At 37.0% G+C, this 14,892-nt stretch overlaps 3 protein-coding genes across 3 annotated transcripts; 1 reads left to right on the top strand and 2 right to left on the bottom strand.

Moving 5' to 3' along the window:
* The first annotated feature begins 6 nt into the window (after nt 1-6).
* On the top strand, nt 7-3,524 carry LOC112039461 (receptor-like protein 7). The gene has a single exon (XM_065760301.1). The coding sequence runs from the start codon at nt 283-285 to the stop codon at nt 3,148-3,150; it is 2,868 nt and encodes a 955-aa protein (XP_065616373.1). The 5' UTR covers nt 7-282; the 3' UTR covers nt 3,151-3,524.
* Nucleotides 3,525-5,107: 1,583 nt separating this feature from the next.
* Nucleotides 5,108-6,061, bottom strand: LOC112039474 (uncharacterized). Its single transcript, XM_024072350.1, has one exon. The coding sequence runs from the start codon at nt 6,059-6,061 to the stop codon at nt 5,108-5,110; it is 954 nt and encodes a 317-aa protein (XP_023928118.1).
* Nucleotides 6,062-6,957: 896 nt separating this feature from the next.
* On the bottom strand, nt 6,958-8,714 carry LOC112039473 (uncharacterized). The gene is made up of 2 exons (XM_024072349.1): nt 8,163-8,714; nt 6,958-7,089 (listed from the first exon to the last, which is right to left on the bottom strand). The coding sequence occupies exons 1-2, from the start codon at nt 8,712-8,714 to the stop codon at nt 6,958-6,960; spliced, it is 684 nt and encodes a 227-aa protein (XP_023928117.1).
* Between the last annotated feature and the right edge of the window lie 6,178 nt (nt 8,715-14,892).

The raw sequence follows: 14,892 nt of genomic DNA, 5'->3' as shown, positions 1-14,892 counted from the left end.
TCTCTCTCTCTCTCTCTCTCTTCACTCTTTCCTTTTGCTCTCTGTGTGTTTGTTCTGCAATCTTCAATAAGTCTTCTTGTAATTCTCTTGTAAAAGCTTAGCTTTTCTTCATCTCATACGTATCATCCAATAGAAGTATCTCTTATTTTATTGTCATCCACAAATCTGAGAATTTCCCCAATCTCATTTCAGTGCAAATCTAAGATGTTTGTACCATTTTATTCTAGTTTTTCTTCTTATTCTTAAATTCTAGGAGTGCTAAACAAAATTCAGTACAACATTATGGGTTTATCAATTTCTCTGTCCATGCTCATGCACTTGCTTGCTCTACTTTCGTTGTATAATCTTATGTTTGCTAGCTCTTCTTTCGTGCAACCATTATGCCATGATGATGAGAGCTTCGCCTTGCTGCAATTCAAGGAAAGCTTTATCATCAATCAGTCTGCATCTCATGAAACTTCTGCTTACCCGAAGGTTTCTTCGTGGAAGCTTGAAAGTGATGATTGCTGCTCATGGGATGGTGTTGGTTGCGATAAGGACACCGGTCATGTGATCAGCCTTAATCTCAGCAGTAGTTGTCTCTATGGTTCTATCAACTCCAGTAGTAGCCTTTTCCGTCTTGTTAATCTCCAGAGGCTGATTCTCTACGACAATGACTTTAATCTCTCTCGAATCCCTGTTGGTATTAGGGAGCTTTCGAATCTAACTTATTTGGACCTCTCTAGTTCAGTATTTGCAGGCCAAATACCAGCCGAAATTTTCCAGCTTTCTAAGTTGGTTTATCTTGATCTCGAACTCAATTCATTGAAGCTCCAAAACCCTGGCTTACAAAGCCTGGTTGAGAAGTTTCCAAACATGGAGGAGTTATATCTTACTCAGGTTGATATATCTTCGACAGTGCCCAATAACATGGCAAACCTTACTTCTTTAACTTCTCTTGTACTTAGAGAGTGTGGTTTGCATGGTGAGTTCCCGGCTGGAATTTTTCAACTACCAAATCTAGAGATCCTCAGTGTGCGGCTCAATGCAGATCTCACTGGAAATGTTCCAGAATTTAACAGAAGCAGCCACCTTAAACTCTTGAAGCTTGCGGGTACGAGTTTTTATGGTAAGCTCCCAGATTCAATTGGTGACCTCAAGTTGTTATATGATTTTGACGTTCGGAAATGCAATTTCTCTGGACCAGTACCATCCTCACTTGGTAATCTTACCGAGCTCATCCATCTGGACCTGTCATATAACAATTTCAACCGTGGTACTTTGGATTGGATCGGTAAGCAAACTAAACTCAATCAGTTGGGCCTAGGGAACCTCAATTTGAATAGTAGCATCCCATTTTTTATTCGAAACCTTACCCAACTTACATATTTAGACCTTGGTTCTTGTAATTTAACGGGCCATATTCCATCTTGGCTAGCAAACCTTACCCAACTGGCTGATTTGCGACTTGGAAGCAATGGTTTGCATGGTTCAATACCATCATGGATATATAGGCTTATGAATCTTGAAACTCTCTATCTGGATTTTAATTACTTTGGTGGTATAGTTGAATTTGAATTTTTTTTGAAACTCCAAAACCTCTCTAAACTCCAACTATCTTCCAACCAAATTTCATTGCTGACAAAGCCTAGTAACAACATAACTTTTCCAAAATTTCGGATCCTAGGACTGGATTCTTGTGACTTGCATGAGTTCCCAGATTTTCTAAAAAGCCAAGATGAATTGGAGTTTTTGGTACTTTCCCATAACAAAATTACTGGCCTAATACCAAAATGGATGTGGAACTCAAGTAAAAACACTCTCTGGAATCTAGACCTGTCTGACAATTTTCTAACAGGTTTCCACCAACTTCCTGTTAATCTGCCATGGACCAATCTACAATATTTGGATCTTAGAAATAACAAGCTGCAGGGATCACTTCCTATCCCATCACCTTCCATCTGTAGTTACTCAGTCTCAAATAACACACTAACTGGAGAAATCCCACAAATGATTTGCAATCTAAGTTCTCTTATTTCCCTTGACTTGTCATATAACAACTTGAGTGGCATGCTTCCGGATTGTTTAGGAAACCTCAGTTTTTCCTTATCAATTCTCAATCTAAGAAGGAACAACTTTCACGGCAGCATTCCTCAAATATGCAAGAAGGGAAGCAAATTGAAAATGATTGATTTTAGTCAAAATCAATTACAGGGGTGGATACCAAGATCGTTGGTGAATTGTACTATGTTGGAAACTCTTATTCTCGAACACAATCAGATAAATGATTCTTTTCCCTCCTGGTTGGGGGTTCTTCCAGAATTAGGGGTTCTTATATTACGATATAATCAACTCCAAGGTGAAATTGGGAAACCTGAAAATAATTTTGTATTTCCAAACTTGCATATCGTTGACTTTTCTCACAATAACATCACTGGTAAGTTACCATTTGAGTACTTCCGAATTTGGAAAGCCATGCAAATCATTAGTGAGCATCGTCAAATGTACATGCAAGCGAACACGAGCTTCAGTGTACCTGGATATAAATGGGAAAATCAATACGCTTATTCAATGACATTCACAAACAGAGGCATAGAGATTGCATACGAGAAAATCCCATATATTTTCATAGCCATGGATCTTTCAAGCAATAAATTTGAAGGAGAAATTCCAGAACTCATGGGGAATTTGAAAGGTATCCAGTTGCTCAATCTTTCCAACAACTTACTCACTGGTTCTATACCCTCATCCGTGGAAAAGCTGACAGCGCTAGAAGCATTGGACCTTTCTCAAAACAAGTTGTCTGGAGAGATCCCTCCACAACTAACACAGCTCACATTCCTTGCATTTTTCAATGTCTCTAACAATCATCTAACAGGGCCTATACCACATGGGAACCAATTTGATACCTTTCAGGACAAGTCTTTTGGTGGTAATCCTGGATTGTGCGGAAGTCCTTTGCCAAAGAAATGTGGAAATTTTGAGGACTCATTGCACCCTCCTTTAAATCAAGACTCAAAGTTGCTATCTGAATTCGGCTGGAAAGTAGTCATGATTGGATATGGTTGTGGATTCATAATTGGAGTTATTATTGGGCAAATTGTGATCGCAAGGAAGTATAAATGGTTTATTTATCTTCACTATGCAGTTCAACACCAAATAGGAAGATAATTAACTGGGACGGGATCTTGATGTTAAATTCAAACAAGCTAGATGTTACCCAAACAAATAAATCTTGGTATGTGTTGTTAGCATTATTATATTTGCTTTTTCCTTTCCTTTCTTTTAGAGATTTAGGTGGGCAGCACCGCAGCATCTTTGTACTGGATGGAACCGTTGTGTGCACCAAAAAATAAATCTTGGTATGTGTTGTTAGCATTACTATATTTGTTTTTTACTTTCCTTTCTTTTAGAGATTTAGCTGGGCAACATCAGTGTACTAGATGGCACCGTTGTCTATGCCAAAATCTATGTAATATGTCAACATTGTGCTTTTTCCTTCCTTTCCCTTGTGTTTTTGTGATATTTTATTAGCTTTGGCTTGAGATGGTCTTGTGGTAAAACTATTAGTGAAATTAAGTTATTGTGTATTAGGTGTGGTAATTGGGTTTGGTTGGGGGGGTTTTGAATTTTGTCATAAATGAGTTAGATGTATAATATTGTGCCACATAAAAAGTTTATATGTTATTTTTTGGTTTTTTTTTTTTTGTTTTTACACCAATTGGTTTTTGGTATAAGCAAAGATTGAACCTTAGATCTCTTATTCAACATTTAGATTATCAAAGATTTTTCCTGCTTAGCTAACTGGTTCTCACAATTTTACATGTTATTATTGTAATATATATTTTAAAATTGAATTTAAATTTTATTTTATATTTAAACCACCAATTAGAATCTTGGCACATCATATTTTCTTTAAATAGTAGACTATATAATTCCATAAACACATATAATTATAATAAATGTCTATTAATAACTACTATAATTATGAAATTTCATATTTATGTAGAAGAAAAAAAGAGTAGAAAAAATTATCTTGTATTAAACTTTCTTGCGCATTGCACAAGTTACTGATCAGTATATGGAGATGAGTCTTAGTTGATGGTAAATCATGTTTATCATGGATTGAATCCTATGGGTTAAAATCCTCTTACATATGAGAGAGAGCATTATTACAAATACCATACTATATTGATTGTGATATAGTACCAACTACTAGTAATCTGATATTGTTAGGGTGAAAAATAATGATTTAAAGCATGAACACATTGCATACTGAGAAATAGACAAGGTAGAAAAAGAAGAATTATGTGGCAAATTGCATTTTTTGGAAATTGAGGCAAGATAGAAAATGGCTTGGAATGATGATAAATGGCATTGTTTTGACTAACTTCAAAGCAATTTAAGTAGTTACAAGAACACACAAACAAGGCAATGACACGTGCAACACAATCAATAATGGAGTAGTTGCTTGTGGGAGTTATAAAAGGTCACCAAGACTATTGGTTGCACTACAAATGGCATTGAGAGTAGTTGCTCGAAGGAGTTTTAAAAACCAGGCTAGACTAGCCGATCTAACCGGGAAGCGGGTACCAGTCTAGTCCGGTAAAAATGCCCAAAACCGGCCAAAAACCGATAAAAACCGGGAACTAAAGGCAAATCCAATTTTACCTCCCGTCTAGTTTTTAAAACCATGTCTTTTGGTCATTTTGTAGAATTTGGGGCAATTTCAGAAATTTTTTTAGTTTTAGGGGATAATTTTGTAATATTGTTTTTGGTTTCGGGGGTATTTTGGTCATTTTTTAGGTTTAGAGGGTATTTATGTCATTTTATAGTTTTAGGGGGGTATTTTGGTCATTTTTAAGTTTCAGAGATATTTCAGTCATTTTTAAGTTTTAGAGGGTATGTCGTTCATTTTTTAAGTTTAGGGAGTATTTCAGTAATTTTTAGGTTTGGGATTAGCTTGACTGAGTTAACTCCAAATCCACTAGCAACAGAGAGCAAAGTGAGTTTTCTTTTCCGCATTATTCTAATCTAATATAGTATTTGCTAAAGTCATTATTGACATGGCATTAAATGTGTGTGTGTGTGTGTGTTTTTTTTTTTTTTTTGAAACCGGAATGAACTTTCATTTATTTAACTGTGAAAAGTCATAATACAGTGCTTCTAACACAGGTGGAGGATTGTCCTCCATCCAATACATGTCTTCATGTATATCTTTTGCATATCTCGCTAGCCCATACGCCACAGAATTAGCTGCTCTCCTCACGTAGCTGAACGACACTCTTCGAAAACTCCGTGTGAGCCATTTTATGTCTTGGATTATATGACCCAGCCATGAAAGGTCCGTCTCTGATGTAGTAAGTGATTTCATCACGCTGAGATTATCCCCCTCCACCACCAAGTCTGTGAAACCTGCCTTGCACGCGAACTTCATTGCCCTTCTACAAGCTATTACTTCTGCCACCACACTGTCAACAACATGTGGAACTCTTGCTAACATTGTAGCCATAACCTCGCCGTTCTCATTCCGAATCATCGCCCCGACACCTGAGCAACTCAACTTGGAGAAGACCACCGCGTCAAAGTTTAGCTTGAAAGTAGAATCCGGAGGAGGGCGCCAAACAGAGTCACCTAGACAACTTACAGGAATCCGTAGCTGCCCCTGTGCTTGATGGAATTCGTCCAAAAATTCTTTTGCCCATTTGTTTAGCCACTTAGGGTCCTTCAACTTACCACCAAAAACCACTGTGTTCCTTTGGTTCCAGATAATCCAAGATTGAATGACAAATAACTCGAACTCGTTTATGGAGAGTTTACCCAGCAACTCTTGAAATAAGTGGAGTACATCCTGCTGCCCTTGACCACACTTTTGTATTCTGATCATACTACCTGACCATACATCTTTTGCTACAACACATTCCCACAAAGCATGAACCCCTATTTCAGCCTCCCTTGAACAGAGCACACAAACGTCATTCTCAACAATTTGCCTCCGCAACAGATTATCACGTGCATCAGTACATTGTGGCAAGCTCTCCACACAAATATTTTTATTTTGTTTGGCACATGAAGCTTCCATAGTTTAGGCCATACCTGACAACCGATCGGCCCAGAAGAACTTTCCACCTAATCCTTTGTTTTTAAGACCCGTTTAGCCACATGATAACCAAATTTTACATAATATACTCCCTTTTTATTGTGTAACCAAACTATGGCATCTGGGACTTGTCTGTGACTCAATGGTAATCGCAATATAGCCTCTGCATCATCCTTGTGAAAGTGTGCCAATATAAAATCTCTTCCCCACCATTTCAGGTCCTAGTCAATAAGTTCAGAAACAAGCCAGTCTCTTTCTATCTCGTTTGGAGGATGACCCACTCCATTTGTTGGATAGTTATGGATCTACTTGTCAGATAACACCTTGATTTCAACTCCATCACCAACCCTCCAACAACACCCTTTGTTTAAAATCGGTTATGCTGCCATGATACTCTTCCACACATAGGAGCTGTTAGGTGAGCCCGAGGCTTCCAAACACTGACATCGTGGGAAATATCTGGCCTTAAAGCACTGGTACATCAGTGAGTCATGTTCTTGTATAAATCTCCACCCTTGCTTTGCCAACATTGCTAAATTGAAGGATCGAAGGTCTCAAAAACCCATTCCCCCATTTTCTTTGATTCAGTGAGTTTACTCCAACTCCTCCAATGAATTTTCCTTTCATTCCCCACTTGTCCCCACCAAAACTTGGCACACATTGCATCCAATTCCTCACATAGTCTTATGGGAAGTTGGAACACACCCATGGCGTATGTGGGGATAGATTGGGCCACTGCCTTTATTAGCACTTCCTTCCCTGCTCTAGATAGCATCTTACCCTTCCACCCTTAGAGCTTTTTCCAAACCCTATCTTTAATATAGGAGAAAGTGTTATATTTTGCTTGACCCACCAACGTTGGCAAACCCAAATAAGTATCAAAACGATCCACTTCCTTGACACCCAATGCATCTTTTATCCAATTCCTCTGTTCCATAGGAGTATTGCCCTGAAGCACTAGCATACAACTTTAAAATTTCTGTAACCTCTTTCACTTCTTGCTTGTTGGCCTGGCAAAACAAAAGTGAATCATTTGCAAACAAAAGGTTAGTAATTCGTGGGGCTCTTCTACACACAGATACTCCTTTAATCCGCCCTTCCAATTCTAATTTTTGTAAGAGTGAAGTAAAGCCCTCAGTACATAAGAGAAAGAGATAAGGTGAGAGAGGGTCTCCTTGACGGAGTCCTCTAGATGGCGAAAAATTACCATAAGGGGTGCCATTAATAAGAACCGAAAAATGAGCTGTAGTTACACAACCCATCACTCTATCCACCCAAGTCTCTGGAAAGCCCAACTTCTCCATAATACCACGTAGGAAATTCCATTCAACTCGGTCATACGCCTTACTGATATCTAGTTTAAGTGACATGGACCCCTTCTTTCCCTTTTTTCTCCCATACATTGTGTGTAAAGTTTCATAAGCTACTAAGACATTGTCAGTGATGAGGCGACCTAGTACAAATGCACTTTGGGTTTGGGAAATAATATCAGGAAGAATCTGCTTCAATCTATTGGCTAACACCTTAGAGATAATTTTGTAAATAACATTACATAAGCTGATGGGTCTAAAATCAAAAAAAAAAATTGAGGAGATTTTATTTTGGTTATGAAAACAATATGAGTATAATTTATTTCAGGCACCATGTGACCACAATTTAAATAATCTAGAACTGAATTCACCACCGTACCACCCACAATATGTCAAAATTTTTGGTAAAATAAAGCATTCATACCATCGGGTCCAGACGCTTTTGTTGGTCCCATCTAAAATAAAGTTGTTTTGACTTCTTCTACACTGAATTCTTGTGATAAGATTTGCTGCATATTTGTAGTTGCCTTTGGAGTTATAGCATCTAAACACTTATCCGTCCTATAACATGCTCCTGCCTAAAATAAATTCTCAAAGTATTCCACAACCACCTTAGCAATATCCTCTTCCTCCTCCACCCGCACCTCCTCTGAATTTTTGATACCCATGATCCAATTTCGTCTTCATCATTGAGAAGCTTTTGAGTGGAAAAAATTTGTGTTTTTGTCTCCATGTTTCATCCAATTGATCCGCGATCTTTGAGCCCAATACACCTCCTGTTTACGAAGCAAGGCGTTAAGTTGCTTGCTGGTCTCAAAGTATTTAGCTCTGTTCTCCTTATCTGGTGCCTCCAAGTTCAATAGTTCAATACATTTTTGGAGCCTTTTTATCTCCTCCACCTCTGGATGAGTATGTGGAGCTCCCCAAGCTTGTAAATCCATAGCACAACTCACTATTTTCTGTCTAGCCAACTCCAAGCCTGTAGCCCCTACACTATCTTTGCTCCAAGCATTTTTAATCACCTCATCACACCCCTCTGCAAACAGCCATGCTTCCTCAAACTTGAATCCCTTCTGACCTTTGTACCATTTTTTTGAACTTTGAACATGCAGCAAGATGGGTAGATGATCCAAGGCATGAGTTGACAAGTGGTAAACTGTGTTCAGTGGAAACTTCTCCCTCCAATCAGCAGTAGCCGTGGCCCTATCTAAACGCTCTTTTGTATTTGCTTCCCCAGGCCGTTTATTGTTCCAAGTGTATTCATATCCCCTAAAACCCAAATCCTTAAGATGGCAGTGCTCTAGCGCCTCACGGAATGCATTCATCTGGCTACCTTGGACCGGTCTCTTGCTTAGTTTCTCCGTAGTTTAGCATCGCATTGTAGTCACCAATACACACCCATGGTCCATTCACAAATGTGCAAATATGTCTAAGCAGACTCCATGACTTAGCCTTCTGAGCTGCTTCAGGCCACCCATAAAACCCGGTTAGGAACCATCCTGAGCTATTCTCTTCCACTACTTTGGCCAATATATGGTTGGCCGAATAGTTAACAACATCCAGTTTAATACAATCCTTCCAAAGTAATGCTAACCCACCACCTGTGTTCGGATACTTCACCACAAAACTGTTATGAAACGGTAAATCACCAAACCATTCCTTCAAACCTTCCTTGCTTAGTCTAGTTTCCATTAAAAAGCAAACCATGGGTCCTTGGTCCCTCACAATACTACGAAGGTTTCGAATTGTCCAAGGGTTCCCAAGCCTTTGGCAATTCCAGCTTAATATCTTCATTGTTCCCGGCAAAGGCGGTAGTCCACCCTCGCCGATATTTCCTTAGAGTTTTCATTTCGTGCTTCTACCTTGCCCCTCCTACCAGGTTGTGCCTCATCATCTCTGTTACTGTCTTCATCCAACATCTGCGTAGCCACCTTTTTCCCCAGGGCATTTATTTTTTCACTAGCCTCTGTTTCCTTCAACCCACAATCCATGCGACGTAATCTCACCCAGGTGGGCTTGGCCTTTTGGTTAATAGGCCCAGTTTGCATGGGAACGTCCCTTTGGTCAACTTGCTGCACCTCCAACATGGCATTCATATTTGAATTTATGTTTACGTTACTCTCTTCAATGCCATTCACTCTGCCACTTTCCTTATTCAGCTTCTCATCAGCAATAATTGTGGGATTTTGTAACGCCTCATCTCCGTGATTCTCGTTGTTTCTATTTTCGACTCTCTCCTTCTCCATAGGGTTTCTCACTTTGCTTCCCGTCTCCGCTGCAATCTTGGTTTGAACCAGTGACGTTTGCCTCATGTCATTATCACCTCTGTTTTCTTCCTCAAGGTCTGGCTCGTGACTGTGTTCCGTCCTTCGCTTTGGCGGCGAACGGTATCAGCCCCCTGTAGCTTTAAGCCAATCTCCATATTGAAACTCAATGTCTCCACCACTCTTGGCCACCGAAAAATGACTCGCGCAGTGGCGCAAATCATGCCCGAGTAGCCCACAGAAATGGCAAAACATGGGTAGTCTCTCGTATTTATAAGTTATCCAAGAACGTTCCCTGTCATAATCTGCTATGAATCCACCTCAGTGTAATGGCTTTGATATCAGTAAAGCAACCTTGACTCTCATAAAATAATTTGCTTCATCTTGCTTCGGCCGTCAACGTTCTACCTCCACCACTTCACCCAAACGGCTTCCTACCTCGGTGGCCACTTGAGTTGAGATCATGTCGAAAGGGGCGCCCCATATCTGGACCCAAAGAGAAGCTTGGTTGAGTACAATTTTTTAAAATTTCTTTTTTTTTTTCTTTTTTTTCATTTTTTTTTTAGTACAAGTTTATTTTAGCACACTTTCATCAAAAAATTTTCATTGAAGCTAATAAATAAACTACTCCTAAAAGGATATGCATCTCTGCCTAATTCCATATAGTCAGTCTAAATTATTGTGAGCTTGACATGAAATTATGGAACATATTCATTTTTCCAACTACAATGATGATAGTAAGAAACATTGCAATTGCAGGTCTCTCATGATAAAGCATATTTCTTATTAAAATAATGTTCCATCTTGACTTCTTGCCTCCCAGTGTGCTTAAATTCTAAGAGTGCTAAACAAAATTAAATACAAAATTATGGGTATATTTTAGTGCATTTTCAGTAAAAAGTTTTAATCAGAAAGCTAAATAAGCTATTTCCCAAACGATATGCATCTCTGCCTAATTCCATATAGTCATGGTCTAAACTATTGTGAGATTGACATGATCAAATTATGGAACATATTCATTTTTCCAACTACAATGATGATAGTAAGAAACATTGCAATCATAGGTCTCTCACGATAAAGCATATTTCTGATTAAAATAATGTGCCATCTCGACTTTCCAGCCTCCATATGTGCTTAAATTCTAAGAATGCAAAACAAAATTCCGTACAACATTATGGGTTTATCAATTTCTCTGTTCATTTTCAAGCACTTTCTTGCTTTACTTTCGTTGTATTATCTTATGTTTGCTAGCTCTTCTTTGGTGCAACCATTATGCCATGATGATGAGAGCTTCGCCTTGTATGTTGTTCTTTGTGAAACCATGAAAGTGTGTTGCTCTTTGTCTTTGGTTTAAGAACAAGCTAAAATTTTAATAAAAAGTTTTTTGTATTAGGTGTGGTAATTGGGTTTGGTTGGACACATCTTGAATTTTGTCATAAATGAGTTAGATGTAGAATATTGTGCCACATAAGAATTGTACATTTTTTTTTTACGCTAATCAGTTTTTGATGTAGACAGAGATTAAATCCTAATAAATCTCTTATTGAACTATCAAAAATTTTACTTGTTGAGCTAACTGGAACCCACAATTTTATGAGTAATGTTACAGACACAAACTATTTACAACATTTTTACAAATTGCTGATGTGGCTTTAGTAATTTTCAAATAGTTATTAGTAAACATAAATGTGATGTTAGTAGTAGACCCATATTAGAACTAATAAGAATTTGCCACATCAATAGTTTGTAAAAATGTTGTAAAATATTTTATGGCTATAGCATTACTCCAATTTTACATGTTATTATTCTAATATATATTTTAAAATTGAATTTAAATTTTATTCTATCTTTAAACCCCCCCTATTAAAATCTTGGTACATCGTATTTTCTTTCTTCAAATAGTAGACTATAATTCTATAAACACACACAATTATAATAAATGTGCATTAATAACTACTATAATTATGAAATTTCATATTTATATTAAAAAAAATTGAAAATTTATTTTATATTAAACTTTCTTGTGCATTGCATAAGTTACAGATTAGTATACGGAGACAAGACTCATAGTTGATGGTAAATCACATTTATTATGGATTGAATCCTATGGGTTAAAATCCTCTCACATATGAGAGAGGAGCATTATTACAAATACCATACTATGTTGAGTATGATATAGTACCAGCTGCTAGGAATCTGAAATTGTTAGGGTGAAAATTAATGATTTAAAGCAAGAACACATGGCATACTGAGAGATAGATAAGGTAGAAAAAGAAAGAATTATCTGGCAAATTGCATTTTTTGAAAATCGAGGCAAGATAGAAAATTGCTTGGAATGATGCGAAATAGTATTGTTTTGACCTACTGCAAATCGGTTTGAGTAGATACAGGAACACAGACAAGGCAATGACACGTGCAACACATTCAATATGGGAGTGGGACTAGTTGCTTGAGGGAGATATAAAAGGTTACCAAGACCAATTGGTTGCACAACAAATGGCATTGAGATTCAACAAGGGAGCGACATGTGCAAAGCAAAATAGGAAGTAGCCAGTAGTCACTTCAACCTCAAGTATAAATGAAGACTCATTTTACAAGAAAAGACACCGTGAACACACGAGATAAATTATTGAGAACAATTCTAAGAGCATTTGTACTTAGTTTCTTAGGATATATGAAGAATTTATGCTTGGAAGTGATTCCTTTGTAACTAGTAATCATATTTAATCAAATTTAGGTTAATGCAATATTTAGTTGTTACTATGTGTTTGATCTAGGCTTATTTTTGCTTTCAATCATTTGATGCTACAATAATGGCTTAGGATTACTTTGAATTAATTTACTTTGAATCAATTTACTTCAATCTAGATTACTTCAAAACAGTTCACTTTAATCAATTTACTTCAAATTAATGGCATTGGAATAACTTAGACTTAGTAATTGTAATTTACTGTCTTACGAATTGTAGTCAATTTAATTTCTTATCTTTCATTATTGCTTGCATTTCGACAAAGAGTCCTCTTAAGTGAGGCAACCTTGAACTCTAATCCACGAAGTCAAAGATTCACTTTGAATTAGGCTTTCACCTCAAGTTTCATTTAAAGTAACTTGCAAACATTGATAAGGGACCAAAATTAATTAAAAATTGGTTTATGATCAAATAGATATAGCTAACTTCTTGAAACATATGGATTTAAATACCTAGTTATTTCAATTTGTATCTCCTATTTTGATAATTACAACAACAAAAAAATTGAAACAAGAGAGAATATTTTTTATTTGAATGGTCAGATGTCTATTCTTAATGTAGTGTTGATTAGGATGAAGACACATACCTTTGTAGAAACTAGAATGGAATACCTGCTTGCAGGATCTTGCTCTTTACTTGCTTTACAAACTCATCATCATGATCTATTCACCTTATGGAACACCTCAAATCTCTGGAGAGGCTACTAGAGTCTCCCATTTATTCCATGCTCCAAATTATGGGGCACTGTAGATGGTGTCCCTAAAGAAAATAGTCTATTTAAGGGAGCACTCATAAAATTATATGTATGTTCTCTGTTCTCACAATACCCACTCTTAATGATTAGTTATTTGACTCAGGGATTGGAGCAACCATTAGACTGGGGGGCAATTCCCCCCCCCCCCCCCCCCCCCCCAAAAAAAACAAAAGTTGTTTTAAAAAATATTATTATATATATGTGTGTGTGTGTGTGTGTGTGTACTAATTTTAGCAATTTTTTTCTATAAAATTACATTTTGTTTCCCTTAAAATATATCATTGATTTTTTAAGAGTAATGATATACTCACAAATGTTTTTACAACATTTTTACAAACTGCTTTGGTATCAAATTCTTATTGGTTCGCATATGGGCCCACCAGTCATATCATTTTTTTAATTAGTAGTAACCACTTATCACATTTGTAATTTATAATAATAATAAAAAAAAAGCTTGTAGCTCTAACATTTTCCTCATTTTAGTGACCATAAAAAAAAGAAAAAAATTATAGATCTAGAATTTAAACAAAATGTACAAGCCCAAAAAAAAAAAAGGATCAACAACCAAAATTACCAATAGTAAAACTAAAAAAAATTAAGCTCAATTAACAAATTTTATCTAAAATAAACAACCTTGTCCTTTAAAAAATTATAAACAAAAATAATTTTGTTCTTATCCACACACACACAAAAAAAACAAAAAAAAATCTCAAGTAGTAGCAAATTCTGAGATTAAAACTACCGCATACAACCAACAATAAAACTACCTCCCTAACTCAAAGTTCTGGTTTCGTCCTAATTTGACTATTATAAGTATATTTAAATATCAGAATAGATCCACCCAATATCAAATGAGTAATTATTGTTAGGCTGTCAGATATTTTATATTGTAACAGTTCTGAGAACTTTTGAGCAACTTTAATTAACAATCAAACCATTCCCTAAACTTATAAGTTGGTTTTAAACATCCCATCCCGAATCCTGAGGTACATATACATTTTTTTTTTTTTTTGGAGAAAGCAGACTGGAACACCAGACTAGAAATTTTATTGAAACAAGAATAAAATTTAATGAACATCCAACATAGCAAGAGGGAGAATATCTCCCAGTAAGTCTTCAACCCACACCTGAAAGTCTAACCCAACCCAAGATTTTTTTAGCCAAAGCATCTACTACTCTATTACTATTACGTTTCACATGACATAAATTAAAACTCCGTAGCTGAGCAGATAAATGGTGAATGTCATCCGCAATGTGGCCATAGAAGGATTGGCATGGTTATCCATCTTTGATAGCTTGGATTACCAATGCAGAATCACCTTCAATGACTAAGTCGCGAAGACCAAGCTCAATGGCAAAGGAAACAGCACGTCAACACGCAAGAACTTCAAATTCCACAACTGTTTGGGGTAGAGGAACACGCTGGGACATTGCTCCCAATACCTCACCATTGCTGTCACGGATGACTAGGCCCAGACTAGCTGCATCAATGTTCTAGAAAATAGCTCCATCGAAATTCACCTTGTAGAATTGTTGATCTAGGGGAAGCCAGTAGGGTAGTGGGGAGGCCTCAACAGGGCCAAGGTGAGATACTTGGGCATTTAGGAAGTCTTGAAGCATACTACCAACTAAGGATGGCATCAGCTGTGCTGGTTGGACTGATTTGCCCAAGCATATAGCATTACGCCTATTCCACAGGAGCCACGCAATGAGGGAGAAAATTTGACCGTTGTACT

Source organism: Quercus suber, unplaced genomic scaffold, assembly GCF_002906115.3.
Source record: "Quercus suber isolate HL8 unplaced genomic scaffold, Cork oak 2.0 scaffold_361, whole genome shotgun sequence".
In the NCBI taxonomy this organism is placed as follows: Eukaryota; Viridiplantae; Streptophyta; class Magnoliopsida; order Fagales; family Fagaceae; genus Quercus; species Quercus suber.
Note: the sequence above shows the minus strand (reverse complement) of the source record. Positions and strands in the feature narration are given on the sequence as shown.

Excerpts from the sequence above, each read along its gene's own strand:
- LOC112039461 (XM_065760301.1), top strand. The coding sequence starts at position 283 with ATGGGTTTATCAATTTCTCTGTCCATGCTCATGCACTTGCTTGCTCTA.
- LOC112039474 (XM_024072350.1), bottom strand. The coding sequence starts at position 6,061 with ATGGAAGCTTCATGTGCCAAACAAAATAAAAATATTTGTGTGGAGAGC.
- LOC112039473 (XM_024072349.1), bottom strand. The coding sequence starts at position 8,714 with ATGAATGCATTCCGTGAGGCGCTAGAGCACTGCCATCTTAAGGATTTG. Across the intron at positions 7,090-8,162 it reads CCTTGCTTCGTAAACAGGAG|GCCAACAAGCAAGAAGTGAA; the intron begins GTGTATTGGGCT and ends TTGTTTTGCCAG.